At 35.8% G+C, this 27,489-nt stretch overlaps 2 protein-coding genes across 4 annotated transcripts; both read left to right on the top strand.

Moving 5' to 3' along the window:
* The first annotated feature begins 542 nt into the window (after window positions 1-542).
* slc6a16b (solute carrier family 6 member 16b) lies at window positions 543-8,635 on the top strand. Of its 2 annotated transcripts, none has more exons than XM_065258830.2 (12): window positions 543-756; window positions 2,968-3,175; window positions 3,419-3,576; window positions 3,667-3,787; window positions 3,906-4,081; window positions 4,261-4,371; window positions 4,472-4,713; window positions 5,383-5,551; window positions 5,681-5,882; window positions 5,973-6,132; window positions 6,206-6,368; window positions 6,447-8,635. In XM_065258830.2, the coding sequence occupies exons 2-12, from the start codon at window positions 2,968-2,970 to the stop codon at window positions 6,747-6,749; spliced, it is 2,013 nt and encodes a 670-aa protein (XP_065114902.1). In that variant the 5' UTR covers window positions 543-756; the 3' UTR covers window positions 6,750-8,635. The 2 variants fall into 2 exon arrangements, with proteins under 2 accessions (XP_065114902.1, XP_065114901.1); XM_065258829.2 differs by lacking the exon at window positions 543-756 and adding an exon at window positions 1,805-2,056.
* Window positions 8,636-14,051: 5,416 nt separating this feature from the next.
* On the top strand, window positions 14,052-27,360 carry slc17a7b (solute carrier family 17 member 7b). Of its 2 annotated transcripts, XM_065258836.1 has the most exons (13): window positions 14,052-14,206; window positions 19,082-19,334; window positions 19,793-19,911; window positions 20,031-20,145; window positions 20,228-20,315; window positions 20,461-20,547; window positions 21,312-21,454; window positions 21,695-21,844; window positions 22,029-22,161; window positions 22,351-22,461; window positions 22,539-22,666; window positions 23,907-23,976; window positions 25,699-27,360. In XM_065258836.1, the coding sequence occupies exons 1-13, from the start codon at window positions 14,145-14,147 to the stop codon at window positions 25,974-25,976; spliced, it is 1,737 nt and encodes a 578-aa protein (XP_065114908.1). In that variant the 5' UTR covers window positions 14,052-14,144; the 3' UTR covers window positions 25,977-27,360. The 2 variants fall into 2 exon arrangements, with proteins under 2 accessions (XP_065114908.1, XP_065114909.1); XM_065258837.1 differs by lacking the exon at window positions 23,907-23,976 and having other exon boundaries at window positions 25,699-25,887.
* The last annotated feature ends 129 nt before the right edge of the window (window positions 27,361-27,489 follow it).

Below are 27,489 nucleotides of genomic sequence, written 5' to 3'. Positions count from 1 at the left end.
TAGGCCTGTAGGGGTCATGTCATATTCAGTGCAAAGGTCAGGCCATGATAGGTCATGATCAAGACAACTGAACTGTCTGTATTCAGAATAAACACATTGAAATTTGCATTAGGCGACATTTGTCAAAATGCTTCTTTTTTCAAATAATCAGATGTGATGAACGAAACTCACTTTCACTTTAAAAAATATTAATGAGGTGTGTTATAAGATTTGTGCTGTGTTGTAAGGCAGTTCACCATCATATGTAACACACGGGTGAATAGAAAGTTTAACCTCAGAAGTTTTCTTTAAATATATGTATGGGGATACCAATATGGCTGCGGTGTGGCTTTGATGTTGTGACGTCATCGCCATTCAACACTACTGAAAACTGAAAGGAAAATATATATGACAATAATGACAATTGCTGTTAGTTTTTTCTTCTTTCAAGCACTTAATAAAAAAGTAAAAAGTAAATACCCCAAAAAAACTTAACAGGAAAATATGGGAGGCGTTGTCTGTTGTGGGCGGGCCTTATGGTTGATTGACAACAGGAACGAAGCGCTCAACGTGGCAAAATAAACTTCAGTGCATGAACTTGAGACAATGTGGAGGATTTATTTAGGTTCTGACTCGTTTTTAATTGTTTCCCTGGTGTGTTTCTGATTTGTAACAGTTCCGAATAATGTGTTTTACTAGAATGGATGATCTTTGCAACATAATGAGAAAGTGAGACTACTCTTTTACTCTGCTACAGAAATATCACCTGTGAGAGAGGTATGTTACACAGATTATTTAATGTTTATTTTTTATTCATGTATTATTATACATATAAGTGATATGACACGTGCATTGCAACGTTTTGCAACATAGCAACACTGTATTGCATTTTCATAAGATAAACTGTCTAGTTATTCCATCGCTTTTGTATAGTTATATACATAAAGTCATATGCTCATTTCAACATCAAGAACAAATGTTAAACTTTACAGTGTATATAGAGTATAAAAATTAAAGTTTTTGTGACCCGGGTCGTTTGGGTCACTTTGACTTTTAAATTAGATGCAAAACCCACACCACACGCAGAAAGCGCCACTAGCTGGCCAGTTTTAAAATCACTGAAATATTGTTGAGAATTGCATCAGATTACAGAACAAAAGCAGCCGGCTACCTCTGACAAACTTAGAAAAAATATTACAAATATATGCACAAATCATAAAGCATTCGTAATGGTGAAGCACTACAGAAATACTATGGTTAACATAATGGTTAATAATACTAACAGTTTTAAATTTCCAAAATTAACCAAATAAATAGTTGACTTGGAACCAGTGAAACAATGACTGTAGAGCTGTTCGTAATCCAAATATTTAAAACAGCATTTCTATAATAATCCAATAAGACGTTCTGTAATAATAAAACTTGGTTGTTATAGCTTATTTAATTTAGAGCAAAACTAGAATTTATATGCGCTATTAAAAGCTCCTTGACCTGACTATTTAATGGCGTTATCTAACATTTTCTTAATGACTATACAAGCCCTAAAAATCTTAAATGTAAAATTTCGTGATTTTCCATGTTGTAGTTTTTACCTTTTAATTTTTTAATTCATGTGAAAGACTTCTGGCGACGATGCAAGAAAAGACAAGCGGATGACATCAAAGTACCGCGAGAGCGAATAGGAATCATACGAATGAGTCTGCTTTCGCATTCCTCTCGCGGTACTTTGATGTCACCTGCTTGTCTGTTCTTGCGGGCACACCTCCTGTTACGTCACTGCTCACGTTATCTGGAAAAGTGGGCGGGGTTATACAAATATGGCGGGACTCTTGTTGTAGGCACATGTGTACGAGAAATCGCTACCCGGAAATATGAATGAAATGTATTTAACGCGCCAAAAATAACGTCATTTTGTGTTACACATTACTGGTGTATAATACTTTGATCTGTGGAGAATATTGTGAAGTGATACTTTCATCAATATCCGAGCCGTGGGTGTGAGCCAGTGACAATAGTACGCGCCATTAATCATCAGCACGTGTAAATGTGTGGAAACTCGAAAGAAAAATCATCAGCGGTGAGATTACATTTCATTCTGTCATTTAACAACAATACGTAAAGAGTAGATCTCTCCTTTTCCGCTTACTGATGATACTTTCTTCATAAAATAAATCCTCGATTACAATGATGCAATACAAAATATAACTTGGATAGAGAAATAATATGCAGTATATTATTATAAAATATGCAAATACTTTAAAAAACAACAAATTTTCCCTTATCCTTTTACTGGTTAAACTGCATATGAAATGTCATATCTTACCAAACATTCTTTTGTTTGTATTGCAGTAATACTTGTTTATTGTGTAACACCTGACAACTTTTTCAATGTTTCCTGTTGATATACACGTCTTGCGTTAATACTGGTTATGAAACTGGGGGACAAAAAACTTATACTACTATAATCAGGTCATTTTGAGATAATTTTGGTTTAAAATTTCATCTCAAGAAAACAAACTCAGTTGGCATTTGCACGCTGTCTTAGCTTAAACTGAGCCTTGAGGTGATCACTCTCGCGCTTTAGAGGTGCGCGCAAACAAAACTTCTCAAACAACTCGTGAGTAAAGTATCGCAATCTTAAATATTTAAATTGTCCAATTGGGCCAGAGACTGTTGCATCGCTGCTAACAACACACATTAGTTGTTATCTTACCAATGATCTTACTCTTATGTTGCAATAAATATGGTAACCGATGTAACAAAATTCCTGCAACGTTGGTACACAAAAGTGCCTTTTAGTGCAGTGTTGCGTATTTTTTTTAATCGTGCATGCACAACAGTTATGTGCACCCTTGTGTATAGTTTGAATTCACTGTATATTCCTTTGGATAAAAGCATCTGTCATAGGTATCTTATAAACAGTGCAAAGGCTTTTTATGTGCAATAATTTGTTTATAAAAACTAAATTTCTCTCTCTCTCTTTCTTAGATGACATCAGAAAAACCTCCATTACCTGCTGATGATAACCAGCTGGAGGAGGCTGACCTGGGTTCAGGGACCGAGCCGGGGGTCCCAGTGGAGATAGCCAGAGACGGTTGGGACAGTAAAGTGGAATATTTCCTTGCTCAGGTCGGATTCAGTGTGGGGTTAGGAAATGTTTGGAGGTTCCCGTACCTTTGCCACCAGAATGGAGGAGGTGAGGGTGGTGGAGATCATCTGCATCTTTTACATGAATATCTGTCTTTTGCTTTTACAATATCATGTGTTGATGATGCCAGATTTTAATTTCATTTACAAATTCTTAGCGCTGAAGCTTAGTTGTGAACTCTGGTTATCATATCAATTAAACCATCATATCAATTGTTAGCCTTAATGTAAAAATAAGCTTATTTATATTTGAATCTCAGGATTGACTGACATGTTTCTGATTATTTCTCAGGAGCTTTCATTTTGCTCTATGTGGTGTTGATGGTGGTGGTTGGCGTGCCGTTGTTTTTTCTGGAGTTGGCCGCAGGGCAGAGCATCAGACAGGGCAGTATTGGCGTCTGGAGACACATTTCTCCCAAACTTGTTGGCATTGGATACTCCAGCTGTGTGGTGAGACATTTCTCACATTCCTGGTCACTCACAGTGAATTTTTTTACTATGGTATTTGAACTGTTATTCACTCTTTTGTTTATTTCTCAGGTGTGTTCCTTTGTGGCGCTGTATTACAATGTAATCATTGGTTGGAGTATCTTTTACCTCGGAAGTTCTTTTCGGAATCCTCTACCTTGGCAAGAGTGTCCAAAAGAAGGGAACGTCACTGGTACGAATTTTGTGTGTAATACAATCCTAGTCATTTCTGACTAAGTGATGTTAAGAGGATGTAAAGGCAAAAAATACTTAATGAAGATCCTAACTTTTGTTTTTCTTTCCATTAATAGTGAAAGAATGTGAGGCCAGCTCTCCAACGTCATATTTTTGGTACCGTAAGGCTCTGGATATCACTGATTCTATTGATGAAACGGGCGGGTTTAACCTCATCCTCACTGGATGCCTGCTGGCCGCTTGGGTCTTGGTTTGCCTGGGAATGTACAAGGGCATTAAATCTACCGGCAAGGTACTGAGAGTGTGTTGAATATTTTCTTACACAGTCATTTTAAAGACAACAGTATAAAGCTTATGTATTACCTTTACAATAAAGATCAAGTAAGCTTTGTCCTCCTGTCTGATAAATGGCTTCAGATACTATGTGTGTTGTATGTTGATGATATATTGATTGTTATTGGTTGTGTGTAGGTGATGTATTTCTCCTCCGTGTTTCCATACGTGGTGCTGCTGTGTTTCCTGATCAGAGGGTTAACGCTGGACGGGGCATCAGAGGGCGTTAAATTCATGTTTTACCCCCGAGTACGAGCAAATGCATGCACATCCAAAAATAAACGTTCATCTTCCTCCATTGTTCAATGTAACAGCATGAATCTGAATTGGCTTTAAATGTCACTTTCAGCTGGAGATCTGGGGTGACGTTCAGGTGTGGCGTCAGGCCGCGACTCAGGTCTTCTTTGCTCTGGGTTTGGGTTTCGGTTCTGTGATCGCGTATTCATCGTACAACCCGAAGAACAACAACTGCCACCGCGACGCCTTCACAGTGTCCAGTGTCAATTTCATGACGTCTGTTCTGGCCACACTGGTGGTGTTTGCCGTGCTAGGATTCAGAGCCAAAACAATCGCCACAGATTGTGCCCAAAGGTCAGTGATTGCGAATATCTGTTTTGATGTATTATTACGAGTGTGAGTATTTTTCATTGATTTACTTTACTAAAACAAATCAATACTTTTAAAACTTATTTTGAACTTTTAAGGCAAAATGTTAAAGGTGCAGTGTGTAAAAATGTTTAAAGAATCCTTTGATAGCATTTCAATGTAATCTAAATAACTATATTATCAGTGATGTATAAACATCTTGCATAAAGAACTGTATTGTTTTTTTATGACCTAAGAATGAGCCGTTTTATCTACATACACTGCGGGTCCCCTTAGATGCTAGCAGCCATTTTACGGCATTAATTTTCTACAGTAGCCCTAAATGGACAAACTGCATTTGTCACTACATTGTCTCAGACGATGTCATGTTTATCCTGTGACAGCTATCTCTATGTGCTTCTAAAGGAAGGGGTGCAATTCTCAACCTTACCACTAGATGATGCTGAAATCTACACACTGCACCTTTAAATGCTCTCTCATTTGTAAATGGTTTTGGATAAACGTGTCTTCTAAATCAGTTCAATTTAATATTAATGTGACAATTCCGTTCAATATCATTTAAATTGTACTATGTTTACCATATTTATTTTAAACCATATTGCAACTCAAAGTACTTCCCAGGATTTAAAATGCTTAAATTTGTGTTTGTTACAGAAATATAAGAGCCGTGATTAAGTCGATGTCTGCCTCCTCCCTCTCCGATCTTCACATCAATGCATCGGCTGTGGAGAACATCACACTTCCACAGTATGAAATCTGGTACAGAGATCAGGGTCAACAGTTCAACGTCTCCTCCTGCAGTCTGAAGGATGAAATGAAGAAGGTATGTAATACACAGTGAAGAAAGTGACAAATATTATTTTATGTGCGCAATATTTACATCATCGTATTGCATATCACCAAGTTATCGCATTTGGTAAATTGTTTATCTCTCCCCTGTGTTTCTCTTTAGGGTGTCGAGGGAACGGGTCTGGCGTTCATCGCGTTTACCGAAGCGATGACGTTGTTTCCTGGCAGTCCATTCTGGTCGGCACTTTTCTTCCTAATGCTGCTCAATTTGGGTTTGTCCACCATGTTTGGAAATATGGCTGGAATTATGACCCCATTAACAGACACTTTTAAGACGCTACGCAAACGCAAGCTGCTCTTTACAGGTACTCGTTTCTTTATGTTTGTAACTATTTGATCATTTTATTTATTTTTTATTTTTTTGACCTCTCTGATTGGTTGCTTCCCTCCCCCAGTGTGTAGCTGTACATTGGGCTTTTTGATTGGTCTGATATTCACTCAGCGCTCTGGGAACTACTTTGTAATGATGTTTGATGATTATTCTGCCACTCTTCCTCTCATCATCGTCGTCATCTTTCAGACCATCAGTGTTGCCTGGGTGTATGGAGCAGACAGGTACGTCACACAATAAGAGGATATGTGCTTTGTTTAACAGTACACATTTGGTTCTCATATTTTTATTTTTAAGGTTTTTAGAGGATTTAAAGCAGATGTTGGGCCGTCCAATTCCAGTGGTGTACAAGTATCTTTGGAAGTACGTGTGTCCGGTTGCCATGCTGGGACTTTTGGGTGCCAGTCTGCTTAAGATGGTCTTAAAGCGGCCCACGTACACTGCTTGGAATAAAGAAAAGGTAAAGTCAAACACGGTACATCTTCACTTCAATCTCTGTATCTTTTTATTGGTGCTCAATTAAATGTTTCTATTTCAGGGGTCTGAGGAACATCTACCCTATCCTGATTGGGCGCTCGCTGTCCTGTCGATTCTCATTATTGTTGCATCACTTCCTGTTCCTCTTGGATATTTACATTTCATTCTGTCAAAACGACTCGGTCAGTCCACTTCAGATGCCGAGACAGGATACATGCCCTGTGCCACCACAGATACGGACCTGACCCCACTCGGCACATCTGCACTTTTGGTAGGTAACCCAAATTTGCGTTTGGCTGAGGAAAACACTAGATTTCTTTCTCAAAACGGACACGTGGAAAGTATGGAATTAAGTGCGTTATGAGAGCGAGCAAAACCAAATGTGAAAGTTACAAACAAGTTTACAAACATCTTGGATGGATCCATTTTACTGAAAGTATCAATGCCATGGATTAATTTTGATACTTGCCGTTCAAAACAGACATTTAAACATGTAAACATGGGAACAATAATTGTTTTTAATGAACAGTTTGTGCACAAAATGAAATGTTTGTCACCCTGGTTGTGTTTTATGGAAAACATAAGAGAGATGTATCAGTATGTCTGTTGTTTTTGCTTTAAATTTGGAAATCTGACATCCATGATAATACACAACAGTGTATTTGTTTACATACAGGATTGCAACTACATTTTCGGTGACAGATTTTTTGTTTTCTGGGGTCTTTGCCTTCAAAAGTTAAAACAATTACCTGCTTCAGGTAGGACCAAATAAACATCTTAACAACTTGGGCACACTATGGTCTGATAGTCATGCGCTATTGGTCTTTTCTCTTGTGTAAAAGTGTTTTTTTGATAGAGAAACTCATTGCATTATTGTGAATATGAAACGGAGACCAACATGGTTGTTCCTAAAATTAATATATAGTATTCAGTGCCGTTATTTAAATGAGTTTGTAATTTAAACATTGTAAATTATCTTTATTCTACAAAACTTTATTATCAAATATTTGGTAAAAAAGAAATCTACAGCTGTTAAACGATAACTTGCGTGAGACATAAATCTCAAACATCAGGGCTCAGGTCAAAAACTACAGTCTTTCGTAACAAATGTCAAGATATGTATGGTTATATAACAAACGAAAAAATAGTTTGCACTTGTTTAAAGTTTTGGGGTAAAATATGCCTGTATGTTTCTTTGTTAGATCAACAAAATGTGTATTATGTTTTTATGTGTATTGATTTTGTTTATATTCTGTAACATTTTTGCCCGGTTTCACAGACAAGGGTTAAAGTTGGTCCCAGACTAAAATTTTATGTTTGAGCTGTCTTATCTGAAAATAACTTGCCCTGATAAATCTTAAAATATGTCTCAAGATGCTCACTGGTAATGTTTTTTTTTTTAAATATAGGGGACTTAAATATCCTAATTTAAATAAGATCTAGTCCTGGCTTAAGCTAAGCCTTGTCTGTAAAACCAGGCTTTTGTTAGTCTTTGCTTTGGTATGAACAAACATCTGATATTTTCAGGGGTTTTTATGCATTTCCAGTTCTGTAAATTTTTTTAAACTTTTTTTTCACTTTTGGTTTTAATGAAGTATTTTTTAAGTTTTCTGTGGCCTGCTGATAAAAGCTGTTTTTATAAATTTCTTTTTTATCAACCCCAAATTATCTCTGACATCCATGTTTCTAAGTGGTCTCATCTGGCCTGTGTGTCAGACAGATTTATGGCTTATAGTCATTGTAAATTATGATCTTTGCCTCTCACAGGGGTTTGACGGCTTTTCTATGTTTTTCTTTGTGCTTGTTTAGTAGATTGAAATCCGTTTGTATGTAGTTTGTTCTCTTGAGTAATATATACTGTTAGTATTTCCTCATGTTCTTAATCCTAGGAACTAGAAGAAGGTACACGTAATGACTTTGACATCACTGTTAAATGCTGCAGTTTATTTTCAGTATTTCTTCCTGCTTGTCTTTTTGCTTTCCACATGACATTTGTGTCATCAAGAAAACAATACAATTCCAACTTCTCTTTATGTAGATTTAGATGTCAGATCATGTTAGACAAACAAGTTTTTTGGATGGTTTTTGAATTATTTTGTTGTTTTGTTTGTATGTTTACTTGACCTCATGGAAATTATCTCCATGAAGTTGGTATATGTATTGATAATTTATTGATCATTTCGTTCTTTGTATGTACAGCGTCCCTGAGCCTGGGAAAGTTGCTTAATAAATAAAACACGGTAATAATAATGATGGTACCCTACGTGAATAAACACCAGTTATAGCATTTTTCTGTTCATTTGTATTGATAATTTTATTATAAGTGACTATAAATATACATCACAAACGTCATTATTCATTTCAGATGGGTTAGGCTATATTTTATATGGATATCCTGATGAGAAAGCAAAGACTAAAACAGCTCGAGTATGCAGCTTTCTCGAGTTTATTGCATAAAATGCTAAAACTTCAATTTTTTGCAATTATTTAGTGTATACAAGAATTTAATCACCTGCAACATTTATAATGCAATAAACATAATTATCACAAACTGTTTTAGATCAAGTAACTATTTGCTAATCGAGTAAACTTCATAAAACATCATAAACATGCTTGATTTCAATTCGCCGCTGCGCAGCCCGCTCATCGTGTGACATCATAATACCTCGAGAGCTGCGCTCACGGTACTTTGATGTAACGCCAATCAGTCTGCGCAGCGAGCATGAAGTGCAATTTTCAATAGTGGCAGGGAAGCGCAAAATAAATAATTAAAACACAACGATAACAAACTGTGACGAGACGAAACTTAATATAAACGAACGAGAAACCAGTGTGTTTTACTGACGCGTTTCGAGCGAGCGTTTTCAATTCATTTCTACGGCAGCTGCGCAGATGTGACTCAAGGTGGGGCTAAAATAACCTTGAGTTATTTTTTATAACCTTCAGTAAAACGAGGGAGAAAGAGATTAGTTTAGTTTGTTTTGTTTGTGAAATAACTTGAGAATTAATTGTCTACTGGAGTTTATTCCACATGTGGCTTTAATAACACAGGTGTGATCTTTAATTTAATTTCACACACACACTGTGATTTTCTAGAAAATAGCGAAAATAATATATTACCATACCGTTATACTTTAATAAGGATACGAATGATACAGTTAAGCTGAACTACAAAGGTCCCACTATGCAGTCTAGGCCCGCGCATACTTGACGTCAGAAGAGATTGCAGAAGAAATGAAAGATGGAAGAGTTGTTTCTGAACAACTGAAAAGCAACTCTTTGCTGCTGCAACAACAACAACCCGTTAATTCATTTGAAATGTGACCTTGACATGTTTTCATGAGATTCAAGGAAACTTGTATTTGCTCATATGAAAGGTATTAATCTATACTTCATCATGTTTAAGTTATATTAGTATTACCACACTAGACTAGACAGTGCTTGTTTTATCTTTCTGCGTATGTTCCCAAAGTGTTCCCTGGGACTTTGGTTGTCATGGTGTGAAGCTCCACCCTGGAAAGAGAGAAACCACAAACAAAAGTGATGCTTAACCCAGCTGAAAGACACAATCCACAGGAGGAGAAAAGCAGACATACAGCAGAAACCTGATTGAAGGTACGTGACGTGATAAAGAAGCAGTGATTTTAAAGAACAGGTGTGCTGTAGGCAGAGGGTTAGTTTGAATCCTGTAGACTAGTATGTTGTTTTATTTAAGTTAAATTTGCATAAAACTAGGAATAACTGGTGTGAAATTTTGTCTTACGTAATTGGTAAGAGCATCATCTTCAGCCATTTTTGTGTTTATTTACATCTGGTGAAAGAATCTTCTTCAATCATCATTAGTTTGATTATCCACAAATAACTTAATGCACAAAACTACATCCCAGCAAACATAAAACATTTTAACAACTTTTAACAACGTTGTATTTTGGTTGTAATTAGGTTATCCCATATGGCAAAAAATATATAGTTTTAAATATATTTTAATATAAAGTATATTAATATATTAATATATAAATATTAAAATGGCCAAAAATATATGTGTAGAAATATATTTTGAAATATGTTTTAAAAATTAATTTTTCACCAATATTATTTGGCCATTTTTTGTATTTTTTTTTATATATATTTGAAAAATAAATATATTTTTAAAGCATTTAGAGTCACTTTGCATTGGAAGAAAAACTTTGTATGTTACAAATGTTACAAAAAGGTTAAAATTAAATATATTTTCAACTGCAAAAATATATAATTTTGCATTTTATTCACACTCATACATTTTTTTTACAAATGTATTTATTTCGGACAGGAAAGATTTTTTGCCATATAGGTTGTAAAATAAGAAATGTATGTCTTGCCCCTAAATATATTTTGAAATAAAAGGTTAAAACAAAATATTTTTAAAGTTCAAAAATATATTTAATTAATAAGCTTTACTTTCTACAAAATGTATTTTTAAAACATATTTTTGTCCAGATATTTTTTGCCTTATGCGACATTGCAGCACACTGTTTTTAAACGTGATATATAAACACATCCTAAATGTTAAAATAAAAACAAAGTAACAAAAAGTGGACTTTTTTTAAAACAGTGTGAAAATACATATTTATAAGTTAAAAAACACAGACATTTGTCGTATTAAGTACGTCGAAAAGTAACATTATCACAACCTTTTTACAATTTGAAAAAACTTTTTATAACATTTTTGTGTTTGCTGGGATGTTAATAAAAGTACAATTCAGATAAATCAGGCCACTTTTTACTAGTGAAACTGTAAAGAAAAACATGCCCAATTTAACTCGAACATTGAGTTTGTTTTCCCTTATAGACAGTTTCAGCAGTAACAACATAAACAAACAGCTTTCCCGGAAAACACGTAACTTCCGGTAAACTCCGCAAAGAATCAATATCAACAAAGTCCTTTTACAGTAGTTTATAACAAGCAAATAAAAAACACTTAGATTACCTAGGAAACCAAAACATTTGTTATTTTCAATGAGGTATTTTTTTCAAGAGTTCAGTTTCAGCAACTAGTCAGACCATTAAACAAACAGAAACTGGAAGTAAAGCGTCCGATGAACTGTCTATAAACAGTGGACATTTTGAACTACTGATCTGTATGAATTATATTAACGTGCTGACCAATCAGAATTAAGTATTGCATAAGTTATACTGTAGTTTATGCTGTAATACAGAAAATGCATATATAGTACAAAAGCTTTGTTTAGACACATTTTTATTGTCACGTGTGCAAGAAAATTGGAAGAAAAATATTTGGTGCCATTTTCTTTATGGCCACTAGAGAGCATAGACGTCTTGAAGGGATAATTTACCCAAAATTTTAGACATTTTAAATTCTGTCATTTTCTAAATAAGATATTTTGATAATTGATGGTAAGCACACAGTTGACGGTACCCATTTAATTCCATCATATTTGTTTTTTCTACTATGGAAGTCAATCAATCATTCAGTGATTGATATCTCTCTGTCTGCAGTATGCTAAAGTGGATTCTGTTGGTGGTTTGTGTGAACGTGTGTTCGGGTCAAAATCCGATCCACAATGACCCAGAAAAGGAAACAGAACTGACCTCAGAACATGGCCATGTCACGCTAAAACAAACGTGTAAGTTCTATCTATTTCGTGTTCTGTCCTATCCATCATCACATCTGTAGATTAAAACCCCTTTGTGTTTTATATCACTGCAGATGTTCATTTGAATAAGGACAACAACAAGCTGGCTGTGTTTATCGCGGCTGCGCTGGGCACTCTGACCCTCATGGCTGTGGTTTACTGCATCTACAACCAATTCTACACAAAAAACATTTACGCACACACACAGCTACACGAGTCAGGTACGCACACCTAACCTTGTGCACATATGCAGATGGACAAATGTATGGGAATGAGACTAAATTATAGTTACAGAATATGCAGCATGACTGTACACTAGGTTTGGGAGTTAAATAGTGACAGTGGTTCTGTTATGTTAAATCAAAAATATTCTTATGGCATCATTACACGTGACTTTCATTGTGTGTGCGACAGACTTTATATTAAAGTTTTTTCAATGAATCAGAATGATTCTGATTCTGAATGACTCGTTCACAAATCAGACTGATTGATTTGATTCAGTTGCACTGATTCTTGAGTTATCAGGTAATAATGACTTCATAAAATTTCATTGGAAAAAAGCAATGAACATGGTTTATGAGCAACCCAGGAGGACTGAATAAATGATGACTGAATTTTAATTGGAAGTGAATTATTCCTAAAAGCTCCTGTAAATGGATTTGTAATGACACACAAATGAGAATGAAGTATCGTCTCCCTTTCCATCAGATATCGCTCTGGATCTCAGCAGTTCCTCATCCTCTGTGTTTTCCGGCTATGTGGCAGACGGCTGGATGCAGAAGAGGATGGAGAAGGGAGGAGGGAGTTACGGCTCTCTCTCTGACACTCCTTCCATAATCACTCTGCCTCCTCCTCTGTCACCTCCTCAGAGAGCTTCTCCATTTCACTCGCTCTCTCGGTCCAGACCTCCTCCCCTGAGAACCATCTCTGCCCAGGACCTGGAGAAGAGCTTCCTATGAGATCATCTGTGTGTGTTTGTGTGTGTCTGTGTGAGCGAGTGTCTGGTGTATACATTACGGGTGTGATTTACAGAGTAAGCTAAATCTGTGCAGCTTCTGAACGTGTGAGAATTTATGAGTGTGTCGATGTAATTGTTGTATTTTACGTTATATTGCTGTGCCTATTTTTTAAAAGACGTTGCATCAAACGTTTAATCATTAACTTGCTTCTTTTAACATGGAATGAGTTTGTGATCTTCCTTAATTTAAATGGTTGAGTAAAGTGTGCATGATTAAGTGTATTCAATACATAAGTTGTTTGTAGTTGCATATCGTAACCACTAAGTGGCGATGCGATGGTTCTTTGCAATGCGAGTTAAAAATAGACAAGGATAGTGTGTCCTTCATATGAAGGGTAAGGGATCAGAGCTCGACCCCTAACCCCCTCACAGGGTGTGTGTGTGTGTGTGTGTGTGGACACTGTGCAGATTTACAGTAATCTCATTTCAGCACCTTGGACAGCGACACGTGCAGAAGACAGACTTTCATTAAAGGGATAGTTCACACAAAAATGTAAATTTTGTCATCATTTATTCAATCTCATGTTGTACAAACCTATATACATTTCTTTATTCTGATGAAAACGAATGAAGATATTTTGAAGAATATTCATAAACCTATTGTGAGCCCCATTTACCTCCATAGTATTCATTTTTTCTTACTATAGAAGTGAATGGGGCTCACAAATGGTTTGGTTACAAACATTTCTCAAAATATCTTTGTGTTTATCAGAACAAATCAATTTATACAGGTTTGTAACAACATGAGATTGAGTAAATGATAACAAAATTTTTATTTTTGTGTGAACTATCCCTTTAACAACCACTATAATGTTTCTTTAACTGTGTAATGCTGTATAATTATTTGTTATAACACGCATAATAAAGTTGCTTTGGGTTTTATTAATTGTCTTAAATCAAGAGCTGGTTTATTTTTGGAAATGTTCTCCCACGATTTGCATTGATTTATGAAGCTAAATGATGAATGTGTTTGTGTGACGGAGAGAATCTGTGTGTGAATGTGCGTGCGCGTTTATGGGTGTTGGTAGGGGTGGCTGCGCCTCGTGCGCGCGCTAGAGTGCGAGAGCGCGCAGTGTCCCGGTCGTCCCGGTGTGCGGAGTTGTGGAGGATGGAGGTCAGACCCGAGCGATTTAAAGCGGCAGCGGCGAAGACGCTCGGAAGGATAAACCGGTAAGAGGCAAAAAAAATAAATTGAATGCATGAAAGAGAAAGAACTGGCAATGATGTTGATGTAGTGACATTTGTAATCACATAATCTCTACGAGTGTAATTCTTCTTTCTTCACAGCTAAAGCTGTCAATCAGAGCTTACTGAAGTTTTAATGCGATTTAAAGCAGTGACAACTCAATATTAATGACAAAAATAAATATTGTCAGTGTGAATTGTTTAAATAGGATTAATAGGATACATAGGTAAGTCGATGTACTTGATCATTCATGTTCACTATAAAACTGATGGAAGATAATATAGCCTACAGCACGATACATTGAAAAAAATGTGATTTAATTGATAATTTCAGTGTTTGTGTAGTTGTGCGTGCGCGTGTGTTCGGGATGACCAGATTAACTCGACTAGACTATTTATAGCGGCTCTTGTCCGGTCTGTGACGTCACACTGCACCTGTCAGGTGATCACTTCCGTTCTGCATCACGACTGTTTTATTGAAAGATGGCCTATGGTTAGACCTAAAACAAACTATGTGTTTTCAGCATAATACTTTTATAAGCACTCTGGCAGTGTGTTCTGTCATCTAATAGTGCATTTTTAATTTTTTTAACATTTTTAATCACTTCGTATTATAGGCCAAACTTGATAAGATCTCTTTTTAAAGGTGATTATTCAATCTCATATATAAATATATATTTTTTTTCAATGCTGATGTCTTTAATATTCACACAATTTTTATAGGGATCTTTTCCGCCACTGGCCACAGTTAATCAGCCATTTTTAGTGCTTAGTGTATTTACTACTTGATCAGGTTATACTTCATAAGTCATTTTCAACATGATTCTTTTATATGCATGGAAAAGCTCCAGGTACAGACAGGATGCAGACGTTACAGATGAAGTATTTTTGTTCACAACCATTTAAGTTTGATGAAGTAAAGTTTAAAGAGAAATTAAAGAAAATAATACATTTCAAAATATACAAAAAATGGCTGAAATATATTTTAAAATATGTTTAAAAAATGTTTTTACACCAATATATGTTTGTATATTTTGAATTATATTTTAAAAATAAATAGATTTTAAAGCATTTACATTCACCTCACGTCACAAAAGAAACCTGTAAACATAACAGAATTGATAAGGTTAAAATTAAATCTATTTTCAACTACAAAATATTTATAATTGTATACATACTTATACATGTTATACTTGTATACTTGTACTTTTTATACAAACCTTTATATTTTGGCCAGGAAAAAAATATTTTTGTCATATTGTAAAATTATTTTATTTGTTGCCACTGAAATACATTTTGAAATATATGTTAGTATATGAAGATTAAAACAAAATTTATTTTCAAATTAAAAAAATATATTTAATTAGGCTTTATTTTCTACAAAATGTTTTTAGCATATATTTAAGACATCATTTTTGGCCAGAGAAATGTATTTTATGGAATATTTTGCTTTACACTGTAAAGATAAAATCAACCTTAATGAGCTGTTTGGTTCCCTGTCTTTAATTTATGATTCCAGTCCTAAAATAAATCTTCAACAAACCAGGTGCTGCTCGAATCCTCTCTTCTTATTCTCTCTCTCTCTCTCTTTCTATTTCTTTCTCGTTTTGCTTCTCTCTCTGTAAAACCCCATACGTCATCGGTTTAACACCTCGACTGCTATAACTGGATTGTACTCTATAGTGCCATTAAAGTGTTACTGTTGTTTCTAGACAGTGTGTAAGGATGTTGTTAAGTCATAATTTAAGGCCTTCGTTCTCTAAATCATGTCGCACATTTCGTTCAAGGTTACTGCAGTAGGACTGACACTAGTGAAACCTTTCTGCATTTTTTGTTCAGTTTAGATGAAAATGGCAGTCATGTAACTACACTTGACATTAGCATTATCCCCCGGTTTCACAGACAAGGATAGTCCTAAACTAAAACATATATTTGAGCTGTCTCAATTGAAAATAATTGCATTTACTATCTTAAAATATACCCTTAAAATACACACCAGTAGCATACTTTTTTTAAGGCTTGTTTATAGTCTGGCTTAAGCTAAGCCTTGTCTGTGAAACCGGGTCAAAGTCTGGTCTGTTTGTAACTAACCGGTAAAGATGTTGTTCATGTTTTGTTTGGCTTCCGGTTTAAGAAACATCCAATCAGATGCTTGCAATTTTGTGTCCAACATTTAACAGTGAGAGTTAACATGATGTGCTAAATAAATATTTACTTTTCTGTTTCAACTGGATTAGTAGGGGATAATCTGTCCATACAATAGACTATTTACTATGAGCTGAACCTTGTCAAACCCACCAAACTACTACTGTTTAGTCATAACTATTGTCATCTTTGTGTATCTCTATAGACACTTACTGTTGTGTAATATACAAAACATAAATCTTTTGATGTAAAAGATTGATATCTTGAGTAAGATTGAATAAAACACTCAAGCAGAGCGAGTGAAACTGATATGTGGCTTTAGGACAGCGTTCTGCTCGCGGCACAAAGCTGATGGTCTTGTATTGTAAAAGTGACTTGACTGGCACAAAAACGATGCTTCAAACAGCTGATCAATGAAAAGACTTTTAAGCATTAACAATCTTTCTTTCTATAGGATTTCATTTCATAGTGCAGCTACAAAGACTAAACACACACACACACCATCAATCTCTGATGTTTCTATATGGACGCGCCCTCTGGTTTACTCATACATGATATTATTAATGCACCTAATGCTGATGTTTAAATGCAATGATTAAAATTAAGGTGAATCTTTGTGCATAGACAAATGCTTAAACATCTCTGAGATTTCTTGAGAGTGAATATATACTGTAACAGGCAGATGGGACGGTCAGAAATATGATCACTTGGGATCAGAAACGATTTAGGAGAAGAGAGGAATGGATGGATGATGGGAGGAGGGGAAGAGAGCAGAAAAAGACGAAAATAGAAGGTTTGATCAATAATTCAGACGCAGAGGAACATTATTATTTAATCAGTGCTGAAGTACAGCTGTACTCTGACAGTAAGAGCGTGTTGTACTGTCTGTACTTAACAGAAAATCACCTCCACTTTATTCTTAAACTCTTCATGTTTCTTTAGATATTTACGTGGGAAAAAAACTTTTTTGATAATGCATTGTGTTTTGTTGTGTTCTTTAAAGTTTGTTTAAATAAATTCTCGGTTATCCTAAAAATGCATGATCTGGATTAGACAGATGTAATCTCTTTGTGTCTGAACAGCCAAAATTAAAACATTTTACTTCAGTGTAAATCTCACAATTATAAATCTAGATTATTTAGGGGCAGTTTCCCAGACAGGGCTTAAGACTTAGTCCCAGACTAAGATGCATGTTTTGCATGCTGTCTTAAAGAGCACCTATCGTCCGATTCACATTTTTACATTTCCTTTGGTGTGTAAGTGTGTATTAGTTCATGTTAATGGTATGCAAAAGGTACAAACACCAAAGTAAATGATGACGCAAGTTTTTGTTTCCAACGTAAATCTCTTTTCTTGTTTACTTCCTGTGATTGGTGATGTAGACAAGATCGACATTACTATAATTCCTCCCGCTTCGGACTCAGCCTGTAAGTTAACTGTAAGTGGGCGAATCTTTCAAACATGGTAAGAAGTGTCACATTTCCGGCTGATGTCAGAGATATTCAGGCCATTCACTGTGTACAGATTAGATGGCCAATCAGGGTGCAATTTTAAATCCGTGCATTTCAGGAAGGGAGTGAAATCTGAATGTACAAAAAAAATGGTATGTGGAAAAAAATGTGTTTTTTTAACCATAAACCACGTGAACAAATTGTATTATACCAAATACACCAAATAATGTTTTTTTTGGCAATGAAACAGGTGCACTTTAACTAAAAACAGCTTGCAATGACCTACTTTTAAATATATCAGTGCCCCTGTTTTGTCACAAGATGCACAGCAGTAATGTGTTTTTGTAGGGTAAATTTGTAAAAACATAAATAAGGCCTAATCCTAACCCACTGTAAAAAATGCTGTTTGCCAGTAAATTACTGTAGATTTAAATGTATGTTATTTACAAATTATTGTCTTTTCAAAGTTACATGAACATTAAACATTAACAAGTTTTTAGCTCATGCAAATACTTATCAACTTTTTTCTTTTTTTCCTTCAGATTTTGGTTCCCAGAATGCTTTGCATGAGGCAGTTATTTTAGTTTAATTTTGTAAAGATAAAGACTTGTTAATTTTTAATGTTTAACTTAGATCAAACTGTTGCCAGTAAATAACATCAATTTAAGTCTATTGTTACTACCAAACAGCTGCCTATAGTCATTTTTACAGACATTTTTAACATTGTGGCTTTATCTAAACTCTGCCTGGGAAACCAATACATTTCAAATTACATAGAAGAAAATATTAATATTAAATATGAAATTTCCAATACTTTTTCACTGAAGTAATGACTGTTTCTTGTAAAATTGCTCCTATGTAGCTTAGTGGTAGATGATTGGGTTAGCAGGGCAAATTATTGATTATTTGCACCCATCAAACACACATCCTTATTTATTTATTCATCAATTTATGCATTTGGCAGACGCTTTTATCCAAAGCGACTTACAGTGCATTACAATACTTTGTTTTATCAATATGTGTGTTCCCCGTGTTCGAACCCATGACCTCCACCACTGAGCTATACAGGAGCTTATAAAGTTGTATACCAATGTATTGCATTTGAAAAAATTATCTGCTTAATGCATAAACGTAGTATAAATGTAAGTCATTAGTAAAAATCACATAAAAAATGTGACACATTTATTGTATTTTTGTGGTTCTGAATTGCGTTTTGCATCTCTGATTAATTAATAGGTAAATGCAGGTGTGTTTTATTTCTCAGGGTTTTAGAAAAGCGTCAGGAGAATGGAGAGACGATCGAGTTGTCTGCAGAAGGTCGTCCACAGCTTCAGGAGGAGAAAGATCTTCCTGTGGTGGACTGCACGTGTTTTGGGCTTCCACGACGATACATCATCGCCATACTGTCAGGCCTCGGGTTTTGCATCTCATTTGGTATCAGGTGTAATCTGGGAGTGGCCATAGTCAGCATGGTTAACAATCATACCGTCTATAAAGACGGCAAGCCATATGTTGCGGTAAGTTAATGCTCTTCTGAATTCAAAGCTGTAAAAATGTTCGTAATTTTAATGATACTATGTTACTAATGCGTTATATGAGACATATACAATTATAAACTGTAATAAATTTAACAAAACATGGTAAAATAAAGTAAAATATACAGTATTTGTAAAGGTGTAAGGTAAGGTGTAAATTACCATTTATTTTATGGTGAAAATCTTTATAATATTTAACAAATTATAGATAAAATTTACAGTATAAAACAATTTTTTTCCACAATTGCTTTGCTTGGGTAAATGCCATTTAAAACCTTTCCACCTTTAATAGAAACAAATCTCAATGAACCTATTGCAATGCATTGTGGGATTGTCTTCTCTTTACAATACATGCAAGGTTATTGTGTCGGGAACATGGCCACAGTGACTCACTATTATTGAAAGTTTTGGTCTTTATTTTAAATCTTTATGTGTTTCAGAAAGCTCTGTTCACGTGGGATCCAGAAACCGTCGGGATGATTCACGGATCATTTTTTTGGGGCTACATTGTCACTCAGATTCCTGGAGGTTTCATCTGCCAGAAATTTCCAGCTAACAGGTCAGTCATCCGATTACTGTACTATACTGAACAAAATACACATGCATAGAAAAGTGTAAGCATTGGTAATTAATATTAATCTAAACTATTATATCTACATCTGTCTCTTTGTGTCTCAGGGTGTTTGGTTTTGCCATTGTAGCCACGTCTGTCCTAAATATGATGATTCCTGCAGCGGCCCGGTTGCATTTTGGCTGTGTGATTATAGTGAGAATACTGCAGGGGCTGGTGGAGGTGAAAACGCACGCACGCATGCTTAGACTTTATAGAAGTATGCTAATAAAGATGCATGAATCAATACATTATTTCTACATAGGGTGTTTCTTACCCAGCATGCCATGGGATCTGGGCAAAATGGGCTCCACCTCTAGAAAGAAGCCGATTGGCCACAACAGCGTTCTGTGGTGAGGTCATTACTTTTGGAAGTTCATCAGTATTCTATCATTAGAATTAGCTGTTAATTAGATATTAAACTATTTTAACTATTTAAACTAAGACTAATGATTGCATGTATGTGAAATTTATTTGGTGTTTTATTGGTTGTGTCAGGATCATACGCAGGTGCCGTCATCGCGATGCCTTTAGCTGGTGTGCTTGTACAGTATTCAGGCTGGTCATCAGTCTTCTATGTATATGGTGAGAAACACATTTGATTCATTAAGGGATAGTTCACCAAAAAATAAAAATCCTGTCATCATGTTGTTTTAAACCTGTATGAGTTTTGACAGATATGAGAGTATGAGAGTTTTTTATTCTTTAAGAAGATATTTTGGTAAATGATGATAGCCACACAGTTGACAGTATTGAAATGGATATTTAATCAAAATTTTTAATTACATTTTAATTTTTAATTAGTTAATTCAGAAAATTTAAAAAAAATGTGCCACTCGGGGACCTTAAAGTTTGAATATAATCAATGATCTTTTTATTTTTTATTTTTCCAGTTTTTTTTTTTAAAGAAAACATCCCCCTATCCATTCAATATATTTTACTATTGCTTTAAAGGGGACATTTCACAAGACTTTTTTTAAGATAAATCAAATAAATCTTTAGTTTCCCCAGAGTAAAGTTTTAGCTCAAAATACCATATAGATAATTTATTATAGCATGTTAAATTCCTTTAAAATGCAAATGAGCTGATCTCTGCTCTAAATGGCAGTGCTGTGGTTGGATAGTTCAGATTAAGGGGCGCTATTATTATAATAAGATCCCCTTCTGACATCACAAGAGGAGCCAAATTTCAATGACCTATTTTTTCACATGCTTGCAGAGAATGGTTTACTAAAACTAAGTTACTGGGTTGATCTTTTTCACATTTTCTAGGTTAATATAAGCTCTCTCTCTCTTTCTCTGTCCCTCGCTCTCTCTCTCTATCTCTCTCTCTCTGTGTGTGGCTGTAGGTAGTTTTGGGATCTGCTGGTACATGTTTTGGATTCTGGTGTCGTATGAGAGTCCTGCAGCTCACCCCACCATCACCCCAGAGGAGAGGAAATATATTGAAGATGCCATCGGTGAATCAGCGACACTCTTGAATCCACTGACGGTAAACACACACATACTGAATGAACTGGGATGGAATAGTTCACCAAAAACTCAACCTCATGCTATCTCAAGTGTATCTGTCTTCTAATAGCTTTTTCAGCTGAATCGGAATGAAATAAAAGTCTATCCTGTTTCTTCTTAGCTTTGCAATTCCTTTGAATTGTGGCTGAGTTTTTCTGAAGTGAAACAATACGTTTGCAATTTAATTGTGTGCACTGTTCTCTCTTTACTTTTCATGCAGAAATTTAAAGCTCCCTGGCGTAAGTTCTTCACATCAATGCCCGTGTACGCCATCATCGTGGCAAATTTCTGTAGGAGCTGGACCTTCTACCTGCTGCTCATCAGTCAACCGGCGTATTTTGAAGAGGTCTTTAAATTTGAGATTAGTAAGGTGAGAGAACATGTACTGAAACCATTGAATCTAGATAATAGATTAAAATCACAAATCAGATCTCTTTAAAGTCTCTCCTGCTTCTCAGATGTGTTGTTTTGCAAATAATCCCACGTTCGAGAGAGGAATGTTTCAAACTGATCTCAGTATGAACTCATCAGATGACCTCTCTTTCTCTCTGTAGGTTGGTTTTCTCTCTGCTCTTCCTCATCTGGTGATGACTATTGTCGTGCCAATTGGAGGACAGCTAGCCGACTACCTGAGGAGTCACAAAATAATGACGACCACCAATGTCAGGAAGCTCATGAACTGTGGTGGTAATGATGTTTGCAGATCTTCAGCTGTTTTCATGTGCCATGAGAGAACATTTTATGAAATAATAGACAGTTTTTAACAATAGAGATAAGGTCATTCTGTGTTTTAAGTGTGGTTGTGTAAATAAATACTTGGAGATATAAAGGTACATCTGATGGCAGCTCTCTCTCTCTCTCTCTCTGTATATTTAGGGTTTGGGTTAGAAGCCACATTTCTTCTGGTAGTGGGTTTCTCTCACACTAAGGGTATCGCCATTTCATTCCTCGTCCTGGCTGTTGGGTTTAGTGGCTTTGCCATCTCCGGTAAGGAGTTTTGTTTCCAGTATTTTCTGCACATTTTAATTTAGTTTCTTACTGAAAATGTTTTCTGCAACTTCCAGGGTTCAATGTAAATCATTTGGATATTGCTCCACGATATGCCAGCATTCTGATGGGCATCTCTAATGGCGTTGGCACTCTATCTGGTATGGTGTGCCCTCTGATTGTTGGGGCCATGACAAAAAACAAGGTACAAATGTGAGGACCTAAAGATGTGAAACAAAAGATGCGTTGAGTTTCATGGCGGAAGCGCTGAGTTTTAAGACAGCATTGAGCATTGAGTTTTACTGCATTGAAACATAGAGTTTAACGTCTGTAAAAGCTGAGTTTTATGGCAGGAAGCGTTAATCTTTATGGCAGGAAGGGTAGAGTTTTGCGGCAAGAAACATTGAGCTTTACGGCAGGAAGCATTAATCTTTACAGCAGGAAACATTCATCTGTACGGCAGGAAGCCTTGAGCTTTACAGCAGGAAGCGTTTAGATTTACGGCAGGAAGCGTTGAGCTTTTCGTCAGGAAGCGCTGAGCTTTACAGCAGGAAGTGTTAAGATTTACGACAGGAAGCGGTGAGCTTTACGACAGGAAGCGTTGAGCTTTACGGCAGGGTGCGTTAGTCTTTATGGAAGCATTTATCTTTACGGCAGGAACATTGAGCTTTACGACAGGAAGTGTTAATCTTTACAGCCGGAAGCGTTAATCTTAAAAGCAGGAAACATTAATATTCAAGACAGGAAGCGCATGCATTTTACGGCAGCATTGAACGTTGAGTTTTACGGCAGAAAATGCTAAGCTTTACGGCAGGAAGCGTTAATCTGTACGGCAGGAAACATTAATCTTTACGGCAGGAAGTGCTAAGCTTTAAAGTTTGTTTGTATGGTGTGAATTTAAAGCATTTGTGCTTCGATGTGGTGGTATTGGCTTTGGGTAAGTGCCAATCAGATTCATCTCATGTTTACAGCGTATAAAAGCATTAACATATGCTTTCCTTAAACATGTCTTTATAGCATCTGTAGAGCTGTTTGTATGTAGGCAACATTTTTTAACCTTTTTGTTTTAGTTTTCCTTATCTTTTATTGCCAGGCATCATGAACTCTCCCACATTTCTACATTAGTCATCTGAAGTTTCGAATATACATCTGACATTTATGTACATGTTACTGAATGTTTACACATGCCCTAACACACATTCATCCAGTGGTTATCAGAAAGTATGTGGACAATCAAGGTCACACTTAAAATTTCCAAATGTCATTGCATTAGATTACAAAATATCAATCCAAGTCTGTGATGGACACTTGCTTTGATCTATTTTGATGCAATGTAGTGACATTGTTAAGAGCGACCTCTCTGTCAGTTACTTCACGAAGCCACAGTATATCTATAGATATATTCAACATCTACACATACAATGTCCTCCTGTGTTTCTCTGTAGACCCGTGAGGAATGGCAGTATGTGTTTCTCATTGCTTCACTTGTTCATTATGGTGGAGTTATCTTCTACGGTGAATATTTCTGTCATTTCTTTTTCTTATTTCCATTCATCTCTTTCTCATTTTACATGTGTAATATTGAGATTTAAAGATCGATTCATTTCGCAGTATATGTAAAACATATGCAGCATGAAGTTAAACCCACTTGGTTTTGCAAATCAATTTAACCTACTATTTTAAGTTTTGGCTTGTGAAAAGTTGACATAACTTATAAAATCAAGTTGAAATTGTTTAACTTATTTGTTTAAGTTAAATATGTTGATTTGATGAAAATGCTGTGTATTTTTTACAGTGTATATGTGTATATATATACACTCACCTAAAGGATTATTAGGAACACCATACTAATACTTTGTTTGACCCCCTTTCGCCTTTAAAACTGCCTTAATTCTACGTGGCATTAATTAAACAAGGTGCTGAAAGCATTCTTTAGAAATGTTGGCCCATATTGATAGGATAGCATCTTGCGGTTGATGGAGATTTGTGGGATGCACATCCAGGGCATGAAGTTCCACCACATCCCAAAGATGCTCTTTTGGGTTGAGATCTGGTGAATGAGAGAAACCAATTTGAAATGATTCGAGCTTAGTGACATAGTGCATTATCCTGCTGGAAGTAGCCATCAGAGGATGAGTACATGGTGGTCATAAAGGGATGGACATGGTCAGAAACAATGCTCAGATAGGCCGTGACATTTAAGCAATTCCCAATTGGCATTACAGGGCCTAAAGTGTGCCAAGAAAACATCCCCCACACCATTACACCACCACCAGCAGCCTGCACAGTGGTAACAAGGCATGATAGATCCCTATTTTCATTCTGTTTATGCCAAATTCTGACTCTACCATCTGAATGTCTCAACAGAAATCGAGACTCATCAGACCAGGCAACAACTGTCCAATTTTGGTGAGCTTGTGCAAATTGTAGCCTCTTTTTCCTTTTTGTAGTTGAGATGAGTGGTACCCGGTGGGGTCTTCTGCTGATGTAGCCCATCCGCCTCAAGGTTGTGCGTGTTGTGGCTTCACAAATGCTTTGCTGCATACCTCGGTTGTAACGAGTGGTTATTTCAGTCAAAGTTGCTCTTCTATCAGCTTGAATCAGTTGGCACATTCTCCTCTGACCTCTAGCATCAACAAGGCATTTTCGCCCACAGGACTGCCGCATACTGGATGTTTTTCTCTTTTCACACCATTCTTTGTAAACTCTAGAAATGGTTGTGCATGATAATCCCAGTAACTGAGCAGATTGTGAAATACTCAGACCGGCCCGTCTGGCACCAACAACCATGCCACGCTCAAAATTGCTTAAATCACCTTTCTTTTCCATTCTGACATTCAGTTTAGAGTTCAGGAGATTGTCTTGACCAAGACCACACCCCTAAATGCATTGAAGCAACTACCATGTGATTGGTTGATTAGATAATTGCATTAATGAGAAATTGAACAGGTGTTCCTAATAAACCTTTAGGTGAGTGTATGTGTAATAATGCCCGTTAAAGGGCAAATAAATGTCTCCCGTCATATTTCACCCCAAAATCAACAAAAGCTAATTTTTAGATTCGGGTGTGGAGGGGTTCATTTAATGTTACAACTGAATGAGTTCTATTTATGATATGCTAAACCTACATTTTGGGGTTAAATATGACCTGGTTTTTACCTTAAGTTTTCAGGAGAATCACCCAAAATGATCGACTTAATGAATCTATATTATGTTATGTAATGATCGCGGTTCCAGGTATTTTTGCATCAGGAGAAAAGCAGCCATGGGCAGAACCAGAAAACATGAGCGAGGAAAAATGTGGAATATTAGGAGAAGATGAACTTGCGAATGAAACGGAGGAGCTGTATCGCACAGGGGGTGGCGGCTATGGAGCAACACTCCAATCAGGTGATCCCAATGGGGCGGGGACTGTAGTGGGCGGAGCTGCAGGAAGCTGGGTCACAGACTGGGATAAAACGGAAGAATACATCCAACCTGTCGGCACAAATACCTATCGAGTAAAAGATCAATGATTTTAAGGGATTTTGGGCTTTGAGGATTTTTGGGATATACCTGGACGGATTGGGTGGAAAATTTACCAAATATTTCTCCCAGACAGAAACTGAGCCCAAAAAACACCCCATGATTTACATCACACCTTATTGTAATATTACAGCAATAGATTCAGCACAATGTAAGTGTTTGTATGCACGTTTGGATGTGTCAGTGTTGGGTGAATGTGTTATTTAACAATGGTTCAAAAGCCCAATACTGATTATACTACACCAGTGTAAGTTTAGACACCTATTCATCCATTACTTTTACTCATTTTATTAATAATAGCAAAATAATCCAAAGAAAAAATAACACAAATTAAAATTATATAGAGTATTATATAGTCACCAAATCAAAATAAATGAATAGTCTCTTATATATGAGCTTCTTCAGAGGTTGCCATCCATTGTCAATATCACATTGTGGTGATTCTTTCATTGAAGTTCATGCGGTGCATTATGGGATGTTTTTAAAGACTATTGAAGAAGTTTTTGTGCATACTACACACTTTATGCTTTTCTTTCATGCACAAATTATAATTGTCGACAAAACAAATTTCATTCATCAAATCAGGTGTTTTAACTTTTTGACTGGTTGTAAAGTTTGCTGTTTAACCTGATAAGTAGAGATTAATATTCTTCTTCTAAATAAATGTTATGACTGCCATTCTCACTAAATTATGACAATCTCAAGCTCTGTTGAGGTTCACACATTAACATGTACAACAACAATATCATTTAGAAAATTTATCTTTTGTGCAAATACTGGGTGTTGTGGTGTGTCGTATTGGTCCCATTTTAATCAAATTTAAACAAATCACAATCAATAATTCAACCGAAGGCTAGAAATATAACCTAAAACTTTTTGGATGAATCTTTTGTTTTTGATAGATGGTACACTTACTGATTTAAACTTTAAAATGATATTTCATGTGTTATGTTGTATTGTATTTTTTATTCAGCACTGTAAAAATTCCTTGTTGCACTTACATTTTTAAGTTTAATCAACTTGAATTTACAATTGATTTTTCTTGATGTGAAAAGTTGCTATAAATTATAAAAATAAAGTTGAAATAACCTCAACTTCAATACTAAATCCAGCTTTATTCAACTCTTCACTAGTCAGGAAAGTTGAAATGAATTGTAAACTTTTTTATAGTGTGGGAGCGTTCCAGTACAAATAAAGCACTGTCAACAAATATTTAGGCTTATTAAAAAGTGAATTTACATACAAGTCAACTGGTCAGTGTGCTCATATGGCGTAGTTTGTGTTTTTGTTAAGGTGTATGTAGTATTACAAAATATGATGATTTTTTTCTATTTGTCTCTAAGTGTCATTGCTCTACTTTTAAAACCATGATTTCTTTGTTTTAAAAAACCTGGATCACCATCATTTTTTTTGTGTGAATGGATGTCAAAATAGCTTTTGTATTGAGCCTATAAGTAACACTCCTATCTATTCAGTTCTGTTATATTCAACATCTAATATTAA

This window comes from Paramisgurnus dabryanus, chromosome 22 (genome assembly GCF_030506205.2).
Source record: "Paramisgurnus dabryanus chromosome 22, PD_genome_1.1, whole genome shotgun sequence".
Classification (NCBI taxonomy): domain Eukaryota; kingdom Metazoa; phylum Chordata; class Actinopteri; order Cypriniformes; family Cobitidae; genus Paramisgurnus; species Paramisgurnus dabryanus.
Note: the sequence above shows the minus strand (reverse complement) of the source record. Positions and strands in the feature narration are given on the sequence as shown.

Excerpts from the sequence above, each read along its gene's own strand:
- slc6a16b (XM_065258829.2), top strand. The coding sequence starts at position 2,024 with ATGTGTGGAAACTCGAAAGAAAAATCATCAGCG. Across the intron at positions 3,577-3,666 it reads TTGGATACTCCAGCTGTGTG|GTGTGTTCCTTTGTGGCGCT; the intron begins GTGAGACATTTC and ends TTTATTTCTCAG. Across the intron at positions 3,788-3,905 it reads AAAAGAAGGGAACGTCACTG|TGAAAGAATGTGAGGCCAGC; the intron begins GTACGAATTTTG and ends TTCCATTAATAG.
- slc17a7b (XM_065258836.1), top strand. The coding sequence starts at position 14,145 with ATGGAGGTCAGACCCGAGCGATTTAAAGCGGCAGCGGCGAAGACGCTC. Across the intron at positions 20,146-20,227 it reads TACTGCAGGGGCTGGTGGAG|GGTGTTTCTTACCCAGCATG; the intron begins GTGAAAACGCAC and ends ATTTCTACATAG. Across the intron at positions 21,845-22,028 it reads TTAAATTTGAGATTAGTAAG|GTTGGTTTTCTCTCTGCTCT; the intron begins GTGAGAGAACAT and ends TTCTCTCTGTAG.